Here is a 21,121-nt window from a genome sequence, read left to right on the forward strand (position 1 = left end):
TCCACAATGCAAATCATTGCCCATATTTTTTTGCACTGATTGATGATTGCAAACAGATCCATCTTTGGAAGCTCTATGATGTATGTGATTGGTCAAATCTTGCAACAGCCACACTCATTTTGAATATGTGCATACTTGGACAAATGTGTTTTACTTACCCTCTAACATTTTTTTCTTTCTAATTTTTTAAAATCAGTTAATTTTTATCAGTTAATTATAATTTTAAAAATATCTTGTATTTGAACTTGGTCAGGTAGACTTTATAATTACCCTTGATGTAATTGTGAGTGTGAACGGTTGTCAATTTGTGCCCTGTGATTGTCTGGATGAACATTTGGAAATTGAACATTTGGAAATATAAATACATAATCCAACAATGACTCAATAGACACACTGAGGCAAACCAAACAGGTTTACTTCAAGAGTCGTGTAGCCGCCCATAAAAAAATAAAACATCAAATCAATTTTAAGTAACAAATAAACATTTTTACAAATACAACCTAATGATAAGATGAAAACAGTTGTTACAAAAATGCTTTGCAAAATGTCACTGTGCCTTGTAGATACTGTGTATAAAAATTGATGAGTAAAAACAAGACCAGTTTTTTTTGTCTCATTCTGTTTTTTTCCTGGCTAATTTGCGAGGTGAAGTCTTGAGCAAGTCTTTGATGCGGAGGTATGTACCCGTGGCTTCGGCCACCTCTGTGTACTCGGGCGTGTCCTCAAAACGCACAATGCCCTCTGCAAAACGGCTCCGGTGTGGAACGGCTGACACTCTGGGAGTTACGACCATGTAAGAGGCCCCGTTTACATCCTGGGACTCTGGATTGGGGCTCTGGGGACTGTCTTCTAGGGATTTGATAGGACCAGGACTTTGGGGGCAGTCCTCTTGTGATTTCAGATGAGAGGGACTTCCAAGGATTTCTTCCTGGGATTTTTGGGGATGGTCCATGTGAGAGTTTGGTGCAGAAGGATTTTGGGGGCTCTTGATTTCAAACTTGGCAGGAAGAGCGTCATCATTTGCGATTTTGATCACAGCGGGATTTGGAGTGCTGCTCTCTTGGGGTTTGGCCAGGCTTGGGGTGGCACCATTTTGAGGACATACCTCTTCAGGCAATGTTTGATTCTCATCCTGACAGCCGCCCAATTCTTCAACCCTTTCCATTTCTGAGTCACCTCGCAGTGGCGTGGACTTGCCGGGCGACCCCACCGTAGAGAGCCCAGATGCTGGCGTCTCTGCGTCGCTACTGGTGGCGGTGTCTGTGTTCTGGAGTGCTGCCCAAATCAGCCTCTGCTGCTCCTCCAGCTCCTCCAGGGTGAGATCATCCTCCCCACCCTCTGTGGTCGAGTCCAACACCACCCACTGGCGTCCCCGCATCGACGGGGAGCCATTGTTTGGAGTGGTGGGCGGCGTGTTTTTGGGCATGGGCGGAGGCGTCGGGGTGTTTGGTGGTGTGCCGAGCGGCAGAGGCGGCGGCGAGCTGAAGCACGGAGAGTCCGACGCCAGCGGCGGTTCGAAGTGAAAGTCGCTACGGCAGGGGGTGTGGTAAGGCGTCCCAGAATCTAATGGACGAGAATGTTAAAACATTCAGTGGACCACCGTCCTTGAATAATAAAATTTGGCAAATAATCGATGCTCCCAACTAGCATGGAAACAAGAAAAATCTGCAAATAACAATTTGTGAATGATTCATTAATATATGAGTTTTGGGGAAAAAAGCTTATAGCTTCCTCAAAAATATCTGCTTGGTCTTGAAAGTCAAAGAGCATATTACAGAAGTCCACAGTTTGTATTCATTTAAGATAATTATTCTTGCTCACTTCTTATTTAACCCCTGGGGAAAATTTGGACCCAACTTGGGCTTTTGATGTTTCTGGTGCGTGACATCAAAGGAAAAGCATACAAAGAAAAAACACTTTGAGGCTAAAATTTTGGATTGTCAAAACATGACGACTTTCAATATGCTGTCGTCTCTTCTAAATGGTTTTTGTTCCGCACATTCGCTCTGGTATCTGTTTTTGTGGCAACCCATCTTCCATTATTCATTGAAAAAATAATCCTATTAGCTATTTATTTATTTGGTCAGGCCAAAGTCCCGTAACAGAAGTTACGCTTTGGCATCTTGGTGCCAATAAAACTGTATATATATATATATATAACTGTATATATATATATATATATATATATATATGTATATATATATATATATATATATATATATATATATATATATACTATATATATATATATACTATATATATATATATATATATATATATATATATATATATATATATATATATATATATATATACACACACACACATATATACATATGTGCATATAAATATATATATATATATATATATATATATATATACACACACACACACACACACACACACACACACACACACACACACACACACACACACACATGTATATTTGTGGTTATGCTGTTCTTAATGACAATTCTCAGGGTCCCAAATGCCACAAATAAACAATTACACTTATTCTCAAACTGAAATGTATAAATTTTCCACACATAGCTTTAACTATTTCCTAAAAATAGTGGTCTTTAATAGCCAAAGACGATGCCCCAAAAAAACACCCTGTGCCTTTTCTAAGGTGGTATGTTGGCAAATATTAAATATATATTAGTTATAAGTATTTTAGTCTGCCTTACAAACAAGAATTAATGGGATTTTGGTTTACCTGATTCAATATCCATGTCAGAGTTGCTATCATGGCTGGACTTTGGCCTCTTCCTGTGGTGTGGTGAAGAGTCTGATCCGTGGGGCCTCTTGCTGCTTGGGCTGTCTGGCTGTTGACAGATCATTTATACAACAATATGCTAATTACATAGTGGTGGTGGAGGGGATGCCAGAAAATCGTTTTAAACACCTTTCTTTAAAATCACAAGGAACTGCTGTGAGGATTAAAAGATGTCAAAAAAGGGATTGAAATCTTGATGTGGGTTTGTGTGTGGTAGAGATACATAAGGTAGCGCAGCCCTTTCCAACTTCTCCTTCCTTTCCCTCTCCTCTTTTTTCCCCACCTTCCATCAATCCTTTCACCAATCTTTCCTTTTATAACTGCTTGCTTCCACCTCTCCTGCATCCATTTCCTATTTCAAGGCACCGATGAAGCTTCATTTGTATAAATGAGAAAATGCTCAAAACAATCACGAGGAATGGCACAAGATCTAATATGTGAAATTAGAATGCCATAAGACAACAAAACACTACACAAATGTGTCGGTAAGAAGGCCAACTTAAGTTTTGTTGTTTTTTTGTTTTTTTTGCCGATAGCACGTTGTGACACTTGACTCATCGTTCTACTGTCCTGTGGTCACAAAGTGTTCCTGACACAAACATGACAAACGTTGTTCTGAAATCATGTGCAATCATCAGTTAAAGGAGCTAAAAACGACTTAATTACACCAACATTGTATTGTGGAATGCCTTGCTTCAGCGTTATAGCAACGTCTAGCATAAATTAGTTGCTAACTAGTAGCTCTTGAGTGCCTCATTTAGGCTGGTGAGAGCAGCATTCGAATGCTAATTTTCATCTACTCAATAAAAAGAAAAAAAAAACTGGAAAACTTGTATTAGGAATTTTATATTACAAATTTTGCAATATCTCATGACACATCTCATCTTGTGGGATTTGTATATAGCCCCATCCCTAATGAATAAAACACCACATATGAACGTGTGAGCTGCATATTCCACACTGACCAATTAGATGATTAGTATCACACATGAGTAGTGTTAGATTTACCGAAGCAAAGTGGGTAGACAGGTAAGCAGCGTAGTTGTGCTTCAAGTGGTTGCTCTGCATGGGAACGGAACTATAGCGCATGAATTCCTACATGGAAGCACAAGAAAAAAGCCTTCAGTTGTTATTCCTCGAACTTTAATATGTTTTCAAATGTCACAAGTATAACATTTATACACAATATCATAAAATTGGAATTTTGCTAAGATGACATCCACCCATTCATCCATTTTCGATAGCCACTTATGCTCACAAGGGGCGCTTACTGTTGAGAGTATTTGAAAAAAATTTAGTTTAATAATGTGGGAATAAAAATATAACACCAAGTGTACGATGTTTCAACAGTTTTGCTTAAATATGGATAAAAATGGCAGACATTCAACAGCTATATAATGTACTGTTTCACAATAAAACAAAATATTGCTTTTCTGATTCTTTTTGAGGCAAATGACCATGGAACCATAACGACCAATTTTAGCCTTTTGTTTACTTTTATCAATCAAATTATTTGCCGCAGAATTTGACTAAAATCTAACTGCACCCCATTGCCAAAATTACACAAAGAAGCCTTTGGTAAAATCATTATCAATTCATCAATATTTATTTATAGAAATATTTTCAAGTGTATTTAAAAAACGCATAAAACAAAGTCTGTGGCAGTTATGTTGACTCACATCTTTAACTTGATATGGTGCAGGCACATTGAATCCTGGAAAATCCACCAGTTTGGAAACATCATAGGAGACATTTTGGGTGCTGGTCATTCCGCTGTCATTCGACACTATACAAAAAAAATACAGCAACTCAGTGTAAAGTTCTGGTTTGAATTGATTTGATCAAGTTCTTTTAAATAAAAAGCAATTAACAGTGGCCTTATTCAAAAGAAATAATCAGTCTTATTCCTCTTGATGCCAGCGGGACTTTGAAAGCACATTCCCGGCTTTAACTTCAACATAAGAAAAATACATTTAAAAGAAAAAAAACAACACTGGTAAATTGCAAATAATCCTAAATCCTACCATTTCCATCATAGAGTGTCAAACCCGAGTTCTCCATTTCAGCTTCCTTGAGCCAACCTGGCGGGTATCCCAGCTGCCTCATGCGATAGATGAGAGGGGGCAGAGTGTTGCCGTCCAACCCCAGCGCGGACAGAAGCTCCTCGCTGCACAGCACACAATGCCACATGCCGCATTACAATTGGAGTTTTACGCAAACAGGAAGCGTGTAAAAAGCAACGCGTGCCTCAAGATGCCCGGCTTGTATTTGGAGAAGCGCTCCTCCACCTCTGCATGGTAGCGCTGGTTGCCAAGACCGCTCTGGTTTTGGTTGAACTCCTTTCTTCTCTCGCTGATGGCCGCCATGTCTTTAGGCTGACAACGCAGAAGCAAGTTAATGAGTCATGACTACCGTACAGTATGTGTTCATTCCACGTACCATCATTTGAAAAGCTAACCCTGGTGAGAAACCCTTACCAGGTTTGAATCTAGACTTGACACAATGGGGATTTGAGATGATCAAATTGGAAAAAATATATGTCACTGATGCAATCAGAAAATAGACAAAATAAATATCCGATTTATTCAAGCAACTTCTTTAATATACAGCTGAGCCTTCATAGCCAAAATTTGCTTATAAATAACACCAAGTCAAACGTTGATATCGGCCCGGCCCACAAATAGCTTGAATTTGCATATAACGGACATTGAGTGAAATGTGTTTATACATTTTCCCCACAACGCTCATATACATTCAATGAAGTAAGAATGGGGGTTTCCTCCAAATGCCTAGAAATATTTGCAAAAATAAGAATTTGATTGCATATGCTGACAAAACCTGCCTTATCAAAGAAGTCATCACAGAACATCACTGATCATTCAGCAAACTATAATTCCATGAGATTACTGACTTTACACAAAATGCAAAATAGTCTGTTCTGTGTAAAGTGTACTTGAAACCTTATTTTGAAACTATTCGTGTCGTCAACCGAATACTCAGCCAGTAATAGCTTGTAAAACGGACCAACTGTTACTGAGGTTTCTTTTAACACATGACGACATAAAACAAAGTTAATCACATTTTACTTTTTACAAGGACATATTAATGGGTCTTAGTCCAGACATAACTTTCCAGGCACTTATTTCAAACATATCTACTATTTTTTTTAAAGCAATAAAGTGAAAGAGGGTTTGAAAATGGCTGGTAATTAATGCGTTAAAGACCCCCACAGAAAAAACTGCCAAAACTAAACTAACAAAAAAAACATGCCTGTTTATTTTTTAAACTTATTAGAACAGTCAACAATTGAATATTCTGCCTGCAATTCACATCTTTATTCTGATGATTGTTAAGAAACCAAAAAGAAAGTATTTCATACATTATATTGTGTTTTTTAATAACCTAATGATTAATCAGTCATCATACAATTTACAATATCAAAATCACCACCAGTCGAAAAATAAATGCACATTGGTCAAGCGCTACTTGTAAATCAGGTAACCCCGATGTCAACTTACAAGGTACTGACCTATTTTCATAAAGGCAATAACTGTTCCTAATATTGTGGCATGTGTTGACTCACCTTGGGACAGTCTCTCATTTGATGAGCACTTGAACCACAGTTAAAACACTGAGATTTAGACCTGCAATAGACAGAAATCGTCAAATTTTTACATTCAAATATAGTCTACTGAAGAGAGATATTTTTTTCAGCATACCTTTTATCCTTCGCGTCTATGTCGAGACCATCTGTGCCGATAACCTGATTGAAGATTTGCTGGTAGCTTTGCGCCACTTAAGGAAATGACAATTCATAAAGAGTACAAAAGCAAAAACAGTGTGATGTTTTTAGGCCCCAAACTGGTCCGAGGTCAGCCGTGCCTTTTAAGATACATAGGCACTTCCCATCCGTCCGTGTGCTGGGGGCTGTCGTTGAAGAGCGGCTGTCCCAGTTTGTCCACGCTGAAGCTGCTAAAGTACAAAACGCTGCCCACCACCTGTCTCACACACACATAAAAAATTGTTTAATATGATCAAAATTCAAAATGTGCATTTTCCTTTTGCATTTCAAATTGACTGCAGAAAATGTACAAATATTAAGATTGACATGTTTTCTCAAAACATGTCGAAAAATTGAACAGCTGTTAACATTTTTGCTGATTTTCTAACACGTTATAAATCAAACCAAGAACTGAATCATAATTAGTTTGTGAAATTTCCGCTCTATAAACTGGAAAGTGTCCTGTTTTTGAATAATGGGGTAGAAAATAAAGCATCCTTTAAAAAACCTCATCACCAAATTCATTGATGAATCAACAAAATAATTATAGTGATAGAAGCACACCTAACCCTCGATTGAAACTCAATCTTTTCCTTGTCTTATCTTGAAACCTCCATTTGAAAACCTAATCCTGGTTTGAAACCCCAATTTGAAACCTTACTCATGGCTTCAAACCCTGACCCTGTTTAGAGATGACTTTGCTTGATCCCATATTGCAAATTTCCAGCCGTGGTCTCATGTCCTGAAACCCACAATGTAAACCAAAACCCTTGTTCTGAACTTAAATGCCAGCCATTTAAAACAAACAAATAAACCGAAGTCAACGAGTTAGGCATCGTGACTGACCATAGTTTGTGTTTTTTTCTCCCAAAGCTTTTCTCCGCCCGTTCCAATGATTAAAAAAAAGATGTAGTTTAAATATGTCGACGTTACTCAGTGTTAATATGTGCAGTATTCGTGAAACGTAACATAAAATAAGGTCACTAATTACAGTTTAATAACTAAAATTACAGTTTTCAAATGACTGTTTGACCTTCCTTCTTCTGCATGGATGTATTGTACAACAATACCAAAATAAAAATGTTTAAAATTAACTTTGAAAGGTCATGTATGCTAAAAATGGACAAAACAAATGACATTTATGCTGTGATTATAAATGTATCTTAATATATACACTTTAAAATGTAGTTTAAGTAGGTTTTTGCTTTTTAAGCATTTTCTTTTTTTTTCATTTCAGGTCAGAAAATGATTTTTCAATTTTTTTTTTCTTCACTATAATAAACTTGGCGTGTACTCACTTTAAAGGCTTCAGTTGTTGTTACACTTGTGGAGGCCAACTTTTGTGGGTCTTCGTCCAAGGCAAATGAAGATGGCTTTACACAGAAGACAAAAAAAATGTTTTGCTTAGGTCAGAAAGTAAAATTTATCCATGGGACACCTACAAACACACATACAGCATCCATACACATGCAACATGCAATACGTAGCGGGCAGCATCTACACACTTGCACATAAAATCAATACACACACACGCACACACACAAATCAGTTAAATAACCACACACATAGCATCTAAACATGAACACACCTGAGGCTTCAAATGCAATGATGTTGAGCGTCTATTGCGATATGCCTCTGTTTGGTGTTTCAGTATGATGCCACAGACACAATCTTCAATTTCTTGACGACATTGCCTATGAAGGAAAGTCTCAGTCAGGAGCAAAACACATATCTTTAGATTTTCAGAAACTTTGGGGTGTTGAAAAGCTCCCATTAAATCAGGGGACGAGTATAAGATTAAGGCCCTCGACACACCAACCGCATTGGCTGCCATAGCCCTCTGCAGCGCCAGCAGATCGGCTTAGAAAAATCACTATGAACACGCTGCGGCGAGGGTAATCGCTACTAGCGCGCAAGTCGTTAAGGAATCAACACTTACAATGTCCGACTGCCGAGGAAGTACTCAAAAAATAATTCTCTAGTGGCCAGAGGAAATAAATCTTTAGCATATTAAAATGACATTGCACCATTGTTCTTCATAATAAACTGCATAAAGTAAATACCATAACAAATGGTTTGCAAGGCTGAATTATTATGTTATCATTCTGTTTGCACTATGTTGACAATATCCAGGTCAAATAGATATTTGATATATTAGCCTATTGTTTGCTGAAATGTTTAGCACTTACAATTAATGCTAATAAATCTGACCAAAAGGTACAAAACGAATATTGATATATTGGTATATTTTATAAACAAAAGGTTACATCACAGTGTTTTTGTTTTGGAAATAATACATTTTCACTTCATTATTACACTAATATGCTTTATAACTGGTGATTTTAGATTGTTTTGCATGCAACCTTCATGATGTGGAATCAAAACACGCTCCCTGCAAAATGAGGATGATTGTCTACAGGAACAACACCTTTTCTCTGTAGATTCCTGGGGGGCAGTTTGCTGTTTGGAACTTTAACGCTGTATTGAAGCCATAAAAGCTATAGTGCATCAAGAACTTGATTTACATCTTGACACTCTTCTGAACCCAGGGGGGCACAGGTTCGGTCCTCGAGAGCCCCTATCGTGTTTTCTATGTTATACTCCAACAACAAAGCAGATTCAAATGGTCAGATCGTCAACAACCTTTGCAGAAAGCCTGATGAACGATCCCGTTCTTTTGAATCAGGTGTCTTGGAAGAGGGTTACGTCGAGAACAAACTGGATACGGTTTCTAAAGGACCGCACTTGGGCACCCACTCCTTGGTTAGCGGTACTGTCAAACTTACGTTGTTATGGCATTGTTGGAATAAATAATTTGCGCGATGGGGCCGTCGATGTTGACATCTTCTATCGTGATTCCGCTGAGGATAAACACAGAGCATTAGGCACAGCACTTGGGATTGAAACCCCCACCGCCAGCGCGCTATTTTGTCACCTGGGCCGCGTCAGGATAGTCAACTTTCTCCTCAATGCTTTATGTGAATTACAAGTCAAGGATTACCATATTTAGTAGAGACAATCGGTTAGCCAGAGTTAGCATTTGGAAATGCTAAACGCGTGAGCACCGCAAGGATATTCTCATTCGTTAGCCTCGCTATGCAGTCGTCGCACTCATTCAAGCGGCTCCGGAGCCTTCGCATCTCCTCATCGTCTTCCGCCGCGTCCGCGTCTTCCCCGTCTGGAAAGCGAATGTGTGTAGGGGCTGGAGCGAAGTCATCCAGTTGCTCAAAAAGCTCCGCGTCACCGAAATCGACTTCAGCCATTTTTTCCAATACAGCCCCTGGTCAACTAGAGTATTAGCAAAAAAAATACTTCGCGTTGATTGGTGGCGTATGTCACATGGCCTATTACGTAAAACCAACGGTCGGTTTTATTGGCTTACTGTCCCCAAGGTGGTTTTAGTCTGCGATGTACATACGTCGCGGTCACCTTGGTAGGGGCAAGAGTCCTCATTTATGTTAGGCAAGAGTATTAATATTGAATCAGATTAGCTACTTTTGTTAATAATAATTAAAAAATGAATTAGATAATTTATCAACTGAATCACCCGAAGTTTTGTTATTTCCTATGTCAAACACATGCATTTGATTTTTTAAAAATCAACAGCGCGTCTTAACGATATAACCTGCAATTTTAATTATTTTATGCGATGGCTGTGTGCTGTTGATGCCCTTCCTCAGATGGATGCCAGGAGCCACCTCCCCTTTTGGCCCCAAGTTCTGCATGTCCCAGGGTCACGTTGGGTCACGTTACATACCACTCCAGATGCTGATTCTAGAATTACTTCCACAACTCCAGGGGGTATTTACTTATATCATAACTACTGCTCCCTGTACAATTAAACTATCGCTACTAATGATCATCTGGTATTTGGGTGTTTAGATACTGGCTAGTTCAGTTCAGTTTCACAAGAAGCCAAGAATGTTACTAAGGTTCTCAATAGGTTTTAACAATGAGAAATATCAGAAAACTATTCTTAGCTATGAAATAATTTTAAGGGGGTATTTAAAAAGAGGAATTACAAAGGGAAGGAACCCTTCTTACTTTCCTTTTTGTGGTGTTAAACAGGCCTGGATCGGTGACACTTTGCCCCCACTAGCTCAACCGCTGCCCAAAGGGGCGTGTCTATCTACTATTCAAATCTGTAATTAAAAGAATGGCGATAATGTAGCCGCGTGTATTACGTCATCTTCGAGCACAATCTTTGTTTTTCTCTCGTGTAACACAGAGATTTGTGAGAAAAATGTCCAAACAAATTGGTATTGTGTTAAAATGATTTATTTTCCTGACAGTGCATTTTGTGTCTGTCTTGCTAAAGTTTGTGGTGGGTGAATCGAGCCTGGGAGACAAAAATCAGGGGTAAACATTTCTGGTACAAGCTAGCATGTATGTATGTTTATCGTGAGGGACAGAACTCACTAGCTCCTATATATCTGTACAGCGTATCCGCAGGTTTTGCACGGGGACAATGTCGAATCTTCGATTTTTGTGCTTACCGCATTGGGACATAGGCTCGAGGAAAATTCGTTACATTTACTTAGTAAACGAGTCGTCTTTCACAGTCACAGATTGTCACCAAAAGGTACGTGAGTCAGCCATAGCCATAGTTGTGATAACCCTCGTTAAATATTGTACAGAATACCCAATGACGTTCATAATTATATATATATGTATATATATATATATATATATATATATATATATATATATATATATATATATATATATATATATATATATATATATATATATATATATATATATATATTTTTTTTTTTTTTTTTTTTTTTTTCCAAAATGGGTCTAAATTGACAGCTAGCACTGTATATATATTAAGAATCAGGTGAGAAACCATTTCACACTGGTAAATAATCTATTAAGGTGAGAAAAGCAAGAGGCTTTTGTCAAGCAAACATTTGGAAAAAATTGCCCCCCAGTGGTAGGATGACAAAGTGCTTGATTTGACTTGTAATAAAAAAAAAAAAAAAAAACGTGCTTGACTTTTTAAATGTTAATACCACTAAGGAGCATCTTAATTCATCGTGGCTGCCAATATCGTGATCACGATTAAAATTCGATTAATTGTGCAGCCCTACACCACAGTGTACAGTACATACAAAGAAAAGAATGTAAAAAAGACTTTTTTGAAACATTCTAACATTTATATTTACGTTACATATTTTGATTCAGAATTTAACACAATTGGAACTTTTTGTTTTAGGGCTCGGTTCCTCTCTTTCTCGGTGCCGACCTCTTGGCCAACACGGACATCCGTGCAGAGAACCATCCCAGGCATCACGCCAAGTTTGCCAGGAAAGGGCTCGCCACCAAAATCTACTTCTCTTCAGGTAAACACAACAAAATAAAAACAATACTACAAATTAAAAATAAATAATGCCTGTGGGTTTGGTGACATTTGGCTAGCTCCTTGTGTGGCTTTTGTTTTGTCAGATTTCAGGTTCCGTGGGTTAAAGGTTGCAGCGTCCAACAATTGCTTGTGGTTTTACACTATTCACGGCCTTTTCCGCATCGCTTTTGAGATATACACCAAGCAGGAGCAGCTGGCGGTCATGGACAACTTCCAGGTAGGGTTGCATTTTTTTTTCTAATGGACACAGTCACCTACACTGGTAGCCATATTTACACATGGGAAATTTAAAAAATACACATCCCTATTTAAATGCCAGGTGTTTGTAAGATGTAGCTACAAAAGTGGGGGGGGTGGTATGTTTTTGCTATGTGAAGTGCAATTGTGATCATATAAAGATTGGCACTGATTAACTCATTTTTTTCTGAAGTTTCATTTTATTGCTTTTTCCTTGTGTCACTGTTGAAAAGAATACAGTTTTAAGTATACTTTTACAATTTTAAGAGATAATAATCGTATTTATGGGGGGTGCAAAATGTTTTCTCTTTCCTGGAGGGGCTTTGCAAAATATAATTGAGAAGCACAGTGCCAATGGAAGAGCATTTTATTGTTCTGCCTTTTCCTGTCGAACATTACCTCTTAAAATCCACAAAATCACTTTTCTGTTTTTTTTTTTTTTTTTTTTTTACGCATTACAATGTTAGCTAATGACCCTGCAGATTTTTATTCATTTGTCATGTTATTCAAATACTGAAGGACAAAAGCAACACAGGCAATGCTAATGTTCAAAGTTTTAACCCTTATGCAATATTTTGACCATTTTTGTGTCATTTTCTTCCACATCATTTTCACAATATTTAAGACAAGGAATAGCACACCCCTGGTCGTGTGATAACTTAGTGATTGTGCCATGTTAAATTTGAAATATTGTTGCGACCGAGTTGAAATTTCAGCACCCTAGTGTCTTTCAACATTTCCTTTTGCCTTTTAAAGCCTTTGAAGATCAAAGATGTGGCCAAAATGCATCAACGAGGGTTAAAGGACACAAATTTATTATTTATTATTATTATTGGAATCTGCATTAGCCTAAAAAAAAAAAACCTCTATATTGGTCGCCAAAGTCATCGTGTCTTCCATGAAGACACAGGAATGACAATATTGTTCCAGAAACTAAAAAACAACTGTTACCTTATGTTTCCCGTTTCAGCACGTATGGAAATCGCAGATGAACGACAGCCCGCTGAAGACCAGTTACAGCCTGTGTGCGCAACTGGACCGAGTGGATACTGAAAGTGAAATGTCACTCCAGCAGCCAGCAAGCACAAGTAGAGACATGTCATTCGATCACTCTTATTCCACACGGCAGAACTCTCAAAGCTTATCCCAACTTGGCAAAAAGCTCAAAAGCCTAAGTGACAAAGTGGAGACCTCAAAGTTAACGGAGCAGCACCTTGAGTCGGCCCTGTTCCTTCTGGAGCACGCCGAGCGCTGTCTGGATGGGACGGCGGAGGGACGGGAAACGGCAGAGACGGCGCTGGCGGGCTGGCTGGGCCGCCGGTTCGCCGCGGCAAATGGCGATATCAGCCGGCGGGTGGAGGCCTTCAAGGAGCGCCACATCCAGAAGATTGGAGAGCTGCCGCCGGCCGAGGAGCTTGCCGCGCAGCTGTTCCCGGATGCCATGAGGATGTTGCTGCTTAATTGGATGGGTTTGAGCCGAGATGAGGACTGGGCCAAAAGGCGGAGCGAGTACCCCATCTTGCTCCTCATCTTGGAGTTTGCCAACCACAACCTCATCACTGGGGTAGCACATGTGCTCTACTCCACTCTCATCTGCAAGTAGTTTCCTCAAAGGATTGTAAAAGAATAATTGGTTTGTGGTAAAATTCCAATTAAAATTGAAGAACTATTCCAAATTGGAAACTATTCAGAGGAACTTAAGGACATCATCATCATGACAATCCAGAGTATCCATTGCATGGCCCAGTCTCCTGGTCGAAGAGCAATTTCAATGACAATTTTACACTTTCGTTGCAGAAACTGCTGGAGCTGTGACTCTTCATTTTTTTTTAAACTGTTCCAAATTTATTTTGTGAACTTTTTTTTTTGCAACGACACTATTCTCTGGTAGGAACTAATCTTGTGACATACACAAGAGAAGCGGCTAGTAGCTTCTAAGGTATTTTGTTTTTACTAACATTTTATGTTGGCAAATCTGTTTTTCAATATGCTGCTTAGACCAATAAATTTATCAGCGACAAGAACCATGGTGTCATGCTTTGTCGCAGGCAAACTACATGGCTTTGCCTCACAACAAAGCACAAATAATTGAACCAGACTTGGAACTTTTAAACTGGGGCATGCATACGTCAAGGTACAGCTACAGGGACTGCATTTGATGAAATGAAAGAATCATAGAAAGCCTTCCGATAGAAATTTATTTGAGGTATGTTGGAAGTTAGGGTTACCCATGCCTATTTTGTAAATTTGTGGCCACTCTAGCAGCAGTAAAAACCCTACTCCAGGTGTCACACTAAAAACAACAACAAAACTCTCCCAAGTCAACATTCTATTTAATGTGAATTTGAGGGTTCAAATATTTTAAGGGTCTTTTTTTTTCCTTTCAAACAACAGTTCTGAGATTTCAGTGGATACTTCAGCCAATATATCTCACATTGTACACCAATCCACCTCCAAATACATACACCATCTCGAAACACATACGCCACTCCCAAAATGTTAAGAGGAGATTTCAGGCATTCGGGTGAAATTTACAGATGCAGCTAAACTTCACTACCTTTCTTTGTGAACAAAGTTTGAATTTTTCTAGTGACTTGCATGCATGTCCAAGAGTTCAGTATTTTTTTTTCTCACAAATTTTGCCTTTCCTCCTTGTTGCACAAATTCACAACAGGTGTTTGACCCGTAAATCAGCTTAGAAATTTCCAAGGATGTTCTCTTACATGAAATTTGTCACCCATTCACTATGTTTCAGAGGTAGCTGTAACCTGTAAGTTATAGTTGCACTGAGGGTTGACCCAAAAGCCCAAATATTTCAAACATTTTTGGGAGTGCTGCTGTTTTAATTTCAACATGTACAAAAGAAAGAAAACAAAAAAACACAAAATACTACCACAGCTCTATTCCATAGCAGCGCTGTCCATTTCGAGTAATGTATGCACTGACAGGACTTCTTGTTATTTACACCATCCTCCTGGAATAAATTACAACCAAGTCCCACCAGACCCCTTAGATGGAATCCATCCCGCGAGAAAACACAGAAGAGAAGCCGAGGCCCATGCCGCGCTGGGTGTGCGTCTGCGATCGGGCCATCTCATACTGAACGTCCAGGTTGCGGAACATTTCCTCCTGTTTCTGGAGGGTCTTCAGGCCTTCATCGTTGAGAGGTCGGGACGCGTCTCCATCGTCGTCAGCCTGATGGGATCAACGGTGGAACTCATATCGACGGCGTGGAAATGTGCGGGGGTGGAGGAGACACACTTACCCTAATGCCCATTAATTTGCGGAATTTGACATTTTGGTCCTTGTTGCCAAAGTTTAGATTCTCCCACAACTCAGCTGTCTGGGACTTGTCCTGAATGCGATCAAAAGACACCAATGAAAAAATAAAACTCTGAAACCATTACCATAAACTATAGGTGTAACAATCCTCACGTTCCACTAATACCCGTGACTTTGAGTGTGTATGGCTTTAACAAGCAGGGCCTGTACTGGTAAGTAAATTTAGTTCCACTTGAAACAACATTGGATAGAAACCTTGACCACACAACCAGTCTTACCCCATCTTTTTTGCCCTGCCACAACTTCTTGCGCTTCTTCTCCTGCTCGGCAAACTTGGAGGGGTTGACCGCGGATGGGTTGTAGTAGCTGGGCACAGCCACGCCCGTCTCGGCCAGCGTCCTTGCCTGCAGTGCCGCCATCTGCGCCGCCATGGCAATCTGGGGTGTCACCTGCGTGCCCGACGCTAGCAGGGCGGCCACATTGAGGGCGTGGTTGGACGTGGCGGCCACAGCCGTGACGGCGGTTGGTGTGGCCGCACCAGCCACTGGGGAAGTAGCTGGGAACCAACGCAGTCTTCAGCCACAGAAAAATTTAATGGTGCCTTCACTGAAGAAATCGAAACCTCACCTCCAATAACCTCCTGCTGTCGTTTTTCTAACAACTCCTTCTCCTTCTGCTCTTGAAGTTTCTTGGCTCGCTCTAACCTGTAAAAGACAAGCAAGCAAAACCCTTTTTAATAGTACATACACAGAGAGGGCATGCAAAACCTGGAACAAAATCTTGGCTATTGACTTGGCTAACTTCTTGTTTAAGTTGGAACTTGGGAATCATGTTAGTACAATGGTAAGCACATTTTGCCTTGACTAGCTGAGTTACAATCACTGTTGGAACATTCTTATGTGTAGTTTGTAAATTCTCCCAGTGCTTCATTCTGTGTTCCTCTGGAACGCTTGCTTCCAACAATTATTCTTTGTTTAAGTGATAACTAGAGTGAATTTGCAAAGTACAGGCCCTATTCCATTTTGGACAAAGCTCCCATGAAATGTTTTCCTGCCTCCTGGAAATGTCCACCATATTTTCAGTGCTTACCTTCTGGCTAGAGCCTCTTGTGCATCCATGGCTGTGTTACGGCCCCTGAAGATAGGTGGATTAGGAGATCTGCTTCTGCTCCTCTTGCGCATCTTTTCACTCTTTTTCTTTCGTTCCCTGGTGTGACCACAATTATTCATCATGTCATGCAAGAAATATAATAATAGTCAAATGCTGGAATGTACCTGCTCCTGCTGCGACTCCTGCTATGGTACCGGTGTTTTGACCTGGAGCGCGACCGAGAACGAGCCCTCCTCTTCCTGTCGCGGCTGTGTGATCGTGGGGAGCGTCGCCTGTCCCGGCTCCTGCTACGATGCCGCCTGATGGAGATAATAAAAACAGTTTTTTTTTCTTTCATAGTTACGCATGAACAAAATGAAAATAAATTGTTTAAGTGCCAAACATTAAACTAATAAACATTAAAATGAACACCAACGACAATAGTGATTTACTACTAGGCACAAGAACAAGCCAACCGTGGTGCAGCAAACTAACATTTGTCTAATCTTTAATGGTCAGGGTTTTTTTTTTTTTTAGAAATACAAGCATGTCCACATTGTAAAAGTCCAACTGTGGCCTTTGGGCAGTGCCTATAACGCCTGCTGTGGAAAAGACACATGCACTGGCAACCGATGTCGCATAAAACGTTCAGGGAAAGTAGCATAAACATGTTAGCCGCATTATAGCTGCATTTACTTCAGCTGTACTGAAAACAGGAAGTGGACGTCATTGGCTACTGCAGTCAAAAAGGTATGAGTTGCATCAAGAGGAGGCTCCCGCTGTGGGCTGCAACTGCCCGGAAAGGCAGATTTTTTTCCTTTTTTTTTTTAACCGGTTTTGTCAAATTTGGACGGTGTTAAATAACCGCGACTTTCAAAATCGCAATATATTGCCATGACGGTAGGCTATGCCTACTTGAAACTACTGTGCGACTAAAGTGATAACGCATCTCAAGGGGGTGAATTAGACACCAAACCCGCTGCCTTCCACCGTAAAAAAACAAAACCAGGCAAACAAAAAAAAAAAAAAACATAACATATAATATATAAAATAAAAGGGACACACCACACGCACACACCATTATAAAGGTCAATATCATTAATCATTGGCCAGACATACCTCTCTCGCGAATGCGACCGAGATGAGCTGCGACCCCTGGGGGACCGCTTGTCTTTGCGCCGTAACCGCTCGTCCCCATCTTCGCCCGAGAGCCTCTCGTGGTGCTCATCCCCTTGCTTATGCGATTTGGACGGCTTCTCCGGCTCTCTCTTTCGTGCCTGTTTCAAGAAGAAGTGGGTCTCTTTCAGGAAAATAGTGCAACAAAGAGAGTTAGTACCATGGTTTGCAAGGACATCAATTGCTTGTACATTCTGAAAATACATCAAAAGCATTCGTGTGTATAGCCTTTAACGATATTTGCAACCTTCAGTCATTTCCCAATTTAAGTATCCACCTCGCATTCATGGACTATTGTAGTACGGCACTGAACGACAGTGTCCATTTCAATGGATACAAAACAGCGCTTTATAAAAAATAAACTCGTCAGATAAATGTACACGAGAATTAAAAACATATATGAAAGGTGTGAAAGACATGAATGTGTTTGAATAGCAAATAGTTACCTGTCCCCGTAGTAGACATATTATTTTGCTATGTCAGCAGGCTCCTCTGTTCAGTCTCTTCGTGCTTTAGCACGCTGAGTGTGATTTATTGTAGAAATGTTATCATGTGGTCTATGCACACAACTTTACAAAAATAATTATCTAATCACCACAGAAGATGGTAGCGATTAACACATATCCAAGGATTAAATGTCATACCTGACCTTATCTATTCCTTTCTGACTTCATTTTGTCATTTAACTCAGAGGTCCCCAACCTTTTTTTTTCTACAGTATATTTATACCCACCATATATGTGAGTATTCACAAAGTACTGAAAACGTTTTTCCACATTTTGTAAAATTATTAAAAATATTAAGTATTCACAGCCTTTGCTTAATACCTTGTTGTTTCTAAGTCTGCAGTGATTGACCAACAAAAATTTGATCACAAAAACAGGTGACGCGTGGAATAAAGCCTAACCAAAATACAGTATCAACGAATTGATGGAAATACTTTCCAAATGCACTGTATACAACGCCGATAACAATACGGCGTAAATATTGCAATACATAAGTGGACCATGGTTGGGAACCACTGATCAAATACTCACCATGGCCGCCTAATTAACAACCACTAACGACAGAGACGCTTCAATGACACACATCAAAATGTGCTTGTAATTCAAAGTATTGATGCGAAGGATTAGTTACCTCTTTGCTCCTGCTGCGACTCCGCCTGTGCTTCCTGCTCCCTGGAAGAAAACAAGACCAAAGCAAATGATCCCAGTTGCGCTTAAGATTTACAGTTGTTTGTTTTTCACACACACCAATTTTCTGGTTGGCCATACCTGACCGGGCAAAATGTTTCCCTACTGCCAAAACCAAGGCCAATATTTGCAATTACAATCCTGTCTTGGTTACACAATTGGTAAACTTGAGCCCGATATTAATCGACTGCTGTTTTGAAATGAGTTTTGCCCATTTTTTTTACGCATTAACATTTAAAATAATAAGAAATAGGACAGAAGACTATTTGTGGCCAACGTTTCTTGCTGTTGTACAGTTACACTAATTTTCAAAAGCAAAATACTGTAGAACAATCAAACGTGTTTTTCTTTTCCATCAAACATTTTTCTAGCAGTCAATAAACCTGTATTTGGAATTTTATTCTGCCAAATATCTGGATTAACTTTGAAAAATCCCCATGGGTCAAATGCTGAGTAATGTAGTCCTTATGGACAAAAAAACAAACTCAATGTTTGATGGCTCTGACTGACAGATAGTCCTCTTCTGTTACTCACATTTTCTGTCCCTGGAGCGCGATCTTGAGCGTGAATGGTGGTGTTTGGAACTTCTTGGGGATCTGGAGGAGTCCATGTTGTGCCTTTTGCTAGGACAAACCGGTGAGTTGGCTCTCGTATTGTCTACAGTATCACCACTTGTCTGAAAATCAATTGAAAAAACCCCCACAAATATTGGTGGCAAATCAGTGTGGCTCACTGGGCTACACACATCAAAGTTACCGAGCAGATTGCCAAACAAAAAAAATGGTTATCAATTAGAGAAATACCCCTTTGTATTCTTTCTTTTTTTTTGTTACAAGCAGTATTTTGATTCTTTATGTATGTATTTATTTTTGCTTTGAGCAACAGAAACTAACTTTTTTTTTACATTATTAATGAGTTGCTACCAAAAAATGTTAATGTGCTTGCTAAGATTGAATGGTTGACAGAACTGCATTATGTTTTTACTGCATCCTTCTCCATCCTCCTAAATTCTACTCATTAAGATGCACTCCTATTTCAGTTGAACGCTTTCAAATGCAACTGTTGATATGTTTTGAACTTTTGACATGTGATCAAAGTGTGTGATTATTGTAATTGTTTAATGGCAAAGTAAATAAGAATAAAAACAGTAATATGATTTAACATTGAAGGACAAGAGGCATAAATCATTTTTGGTGAGTAAATTCCAACATGCTGTTTACAAGGGCATACATTTATAGAGTAAATGTAAAAACCAAACAAAAAATGCTCTAGTACTTTGAAATTTCTCTCATTCTAAAGGACAGCGTGAGATCACTAAAATCTAAAATGTTTTACTCGTTAAATATTTTTTAAACAACTGATCATTAACCGGCGCTTTAATTTAATCCCGCTAACCATTGGATAAACACACAAATCAAATCAAGGTGTTACGACCGCATTTTTGTTCACTATCTGATTTCTAATTCATTCATTTGTGGATTCCCAAATGTGATTTTCTTATAATTGCAATACAAATAAAATTGGCGTACAAGTATACCTTGTTTATTATTAGCAATGTAGCTACTACAAAACTTTCTATATTAGCGCGTTTGTGCCTTACGACAAAAGCACACGTCTAAATGAACTGGATGACATTGGAGTAATTTATCAAATTGACCAACACGCAACCGTACAGCCAAGCAAAAGGATAGTTTAAGATACTATTGGTTTTCTTAAAGAAATAAATACAACTAAAACAAAAGATAATGCTTAGGGTGCTTGAGAGCCCAGTTGCTTGGTGTGAGCAACTAGGCCTCCGCGGTCAAAATAAGTCCATTATTCGCCATTTTAAGAACCACGACGTATAAATAGAATCGTAAACGGGACGCTACTGTATTTAAGTAATCTTCTGTCAATGTATAGCGCAAGAAGCATTTGACGGTTTAACTTACAGAGATAAGAGTGACGAACTCTTTGAAATCGCTCGTCTTTTCGTCGACGCCAGAATGTGACTCAAAATGCTAAACTGGCTTAGCTAGCATGCCGTGAGGCTAAACTGCTAAACTGAAGAGCCTGGGTTGCCAGATCTCTTCAAGTCGATATAGTCAGTGAGCATTAATGATAACGTACGTAGCAATGTGCACGCATGTAAATGCATTAAATGATTCAAACAACAAACTGCCATTGTTTATTGGGCTTTATGTCTTAAAATTTGTTATTTTTGAAGACACTATAAAAAT

At 39.2% G+C, this 21,121-nt stretch overlaps 3 protein-coding genes across 4 annotated transcripts; 1 reads left to right on the forward strand and 2 right to left on the reverse strand.

The window, feature by feature from the left end:
• Positions 1-394: 394 nt before the first annotated feature.
• zcchc8 (zinc finger, CCHC domain containing 8) lies at positions 395-9,860 on the reverse strand. Its single transcript, XM_088434852.1, has 14 exons — positions 9,631-9,860; positions 9,493-9,532; positions 9,344-9,418; positions 8,146-8,251; positions 7,856-7,930; positions 6,671-6,774; positions 6,496-6,561; positions 6,360-6,420; positions 5,024-5,151; positions 4,801-4,943; positions 4,456-4,562; positions 3,785-3,871; positions 2,717-2,825; positions 395-1,563 (listed from the first exon to the last, which is right to left on the reverse strand). Exons 1-14 carry the CDS (start codon positions 9,818-9,820, stop codon positions 614-616), a joined length of 2,241 nt encoding a protein of 746 aa, XP_088290978.1. The 5' UTR covers positions 9,821-9,860; the 3' UTR covers positions 395-613.
• A 905-nt stretch (positions 9,861-10,765) lies between these two features.
• Positions 10,766-14,186, forward strand: LOC148429346 (uncharacterized). Its single transcript, XM_088435258.1, has 5 exons — positions 10,766-10,916; positions 10,999-11,139; positions 11,779-11,905; positions 12,009-12,142; positions 13,133-14,186. The coding sequence occupies exons 2-5, from the start codon at positions 11,026-11,028 to the stop codon at positions 13,763-13,765; spliced, it is 1,008 nt and encodes a 335-aa protein (XP_088291384.1). The 5' UTR covers positions 10,766-10,916; positions 10,999-11,025; the 3' UTR covers positions 13,766-14,186.
• A 290-nt stretch (positions 14,187-14,476) lies between these two features.
• Positions 14,477-20,951, reverse strand: rsrc2 (arginine/serine-rich coiled-coil 2). 2 transcript variants are annotated; one of them, XM_088430388.1, is made up of 10 exons: positions 20,834-20,951; positions 19,437-19,578; positions 18,847-18,887; positions 17,653-17,810; positions 16,719-16,853; positions 16,534-16,650; positions 16,072-16,148; positions 15,723-16,000; positions 15,428-15,517; positions 14,477-15,357 (listed from the first exon to the last, which is right to left on the reverse strand). In XM_088430388.1, exons 2-10 carry the CDS (start codon positions 19,510-19,512, stop codon positions 15,172-15,174), a joined length of 1,158 nt encoding a protein of 385 aa, XP_088286514.1. In that variant the 5' UTR covers positions 19,513-19,578; positions 20,834-20,951; the 3' UTR covers positions 14,477-15,171. The 2 variants fall into 2 exon arrangements, with proteins under 2 accessions (XP_088286514.1, XP_088286522.1); XM_088430396.1 differs by lacking the exon at positions 20,834-20,951 and adding an exon at positions 18,156-18,229 and having other exon boundaries at positions 17,653-17,833; positions 19,437-19,542.
• Between the last annotated feature and the right edge of the window lie 170 nt (positions 20,952-21,121).

The sequence above is a fragment of the Hippichthys cyanospilos genome, chromosome 1 (assembly GCF_059441005.1).
Source record: "Hippichthys cyanospilos isolate Australia breed blue-spotted pipefish chromosome 1, RoL_Hcya_1.0, whole genome shotgun sequence".
NCBI classification, from domain to species: Eukaryota; Metazoa; Chordata; class Actinopteri; order Syngnathiformes; family Syngnathidae; genus Hippichthys; species Hippichthys cyanospilos.

Coding starts and splice junctions, on each gene's coding strand:
- zcchc8 (XM_088434852.1), bottom strand. CDS start 9,820: ATGGCTGAAGTCGATTTCGGTGACGCGGAGCTTTTTGAGCAACTGGAT. Junction 9,533..9,630: donor GAGGCTAACGAATGAGAATA/TCCTTGCGGTGC, acceptor GTAATTCACATA/AAGCATTGAGGAGAAAGTTG. Junction 1,564..2,716: donor TGACATGGATATTGAATCAG/GTAAACCAAAAT, acceptor CTCGTCCATTAG/ATTCTGGGACGCCTTACCAC.
- LOC148429346 (XM_088435258.1), top strand. CDS start 11,026: ATGTCGAATCTTCGATTTTTGTGCTTACCGCATTGGGACATAGGCTCG. Junction 11,140..11,778: donor TCACAGATTGTCACCAAAAG/GTACGTGAGTCA, acceptor TTTTTGTTTTAG/GGCTCGGTTCCTCTCTTTCT. Junction 11,906..12,008: donor CAAAATCTACTTCTCTTCAG/GTAAACACAACA, acceptor TTGTTTTGTCAG/ATTTCAGGTTCCGTGGGTTA.
- rsrc2 (XM_088430388.1), bottom strand. CDS start 19,512: ATGGACTCCTCCAGATCCCCAAGAAGTTCCAAACACCACCATTCACGC. Junction 16,854..17,652: donor CGGTCGCATTCGCGAGAGAG/GTATGTCTGGCC, acceptor TATCTCCATCAG/GCGGCATCGTAGCAGGAGCC. Junction 15,518..15,722: donor GGCAGGGCAAAAAAGATGGG/GTAAGACTGGTT, acceptor GATCGCATTCAG/GACAAGTCCCAGACAGCTGA.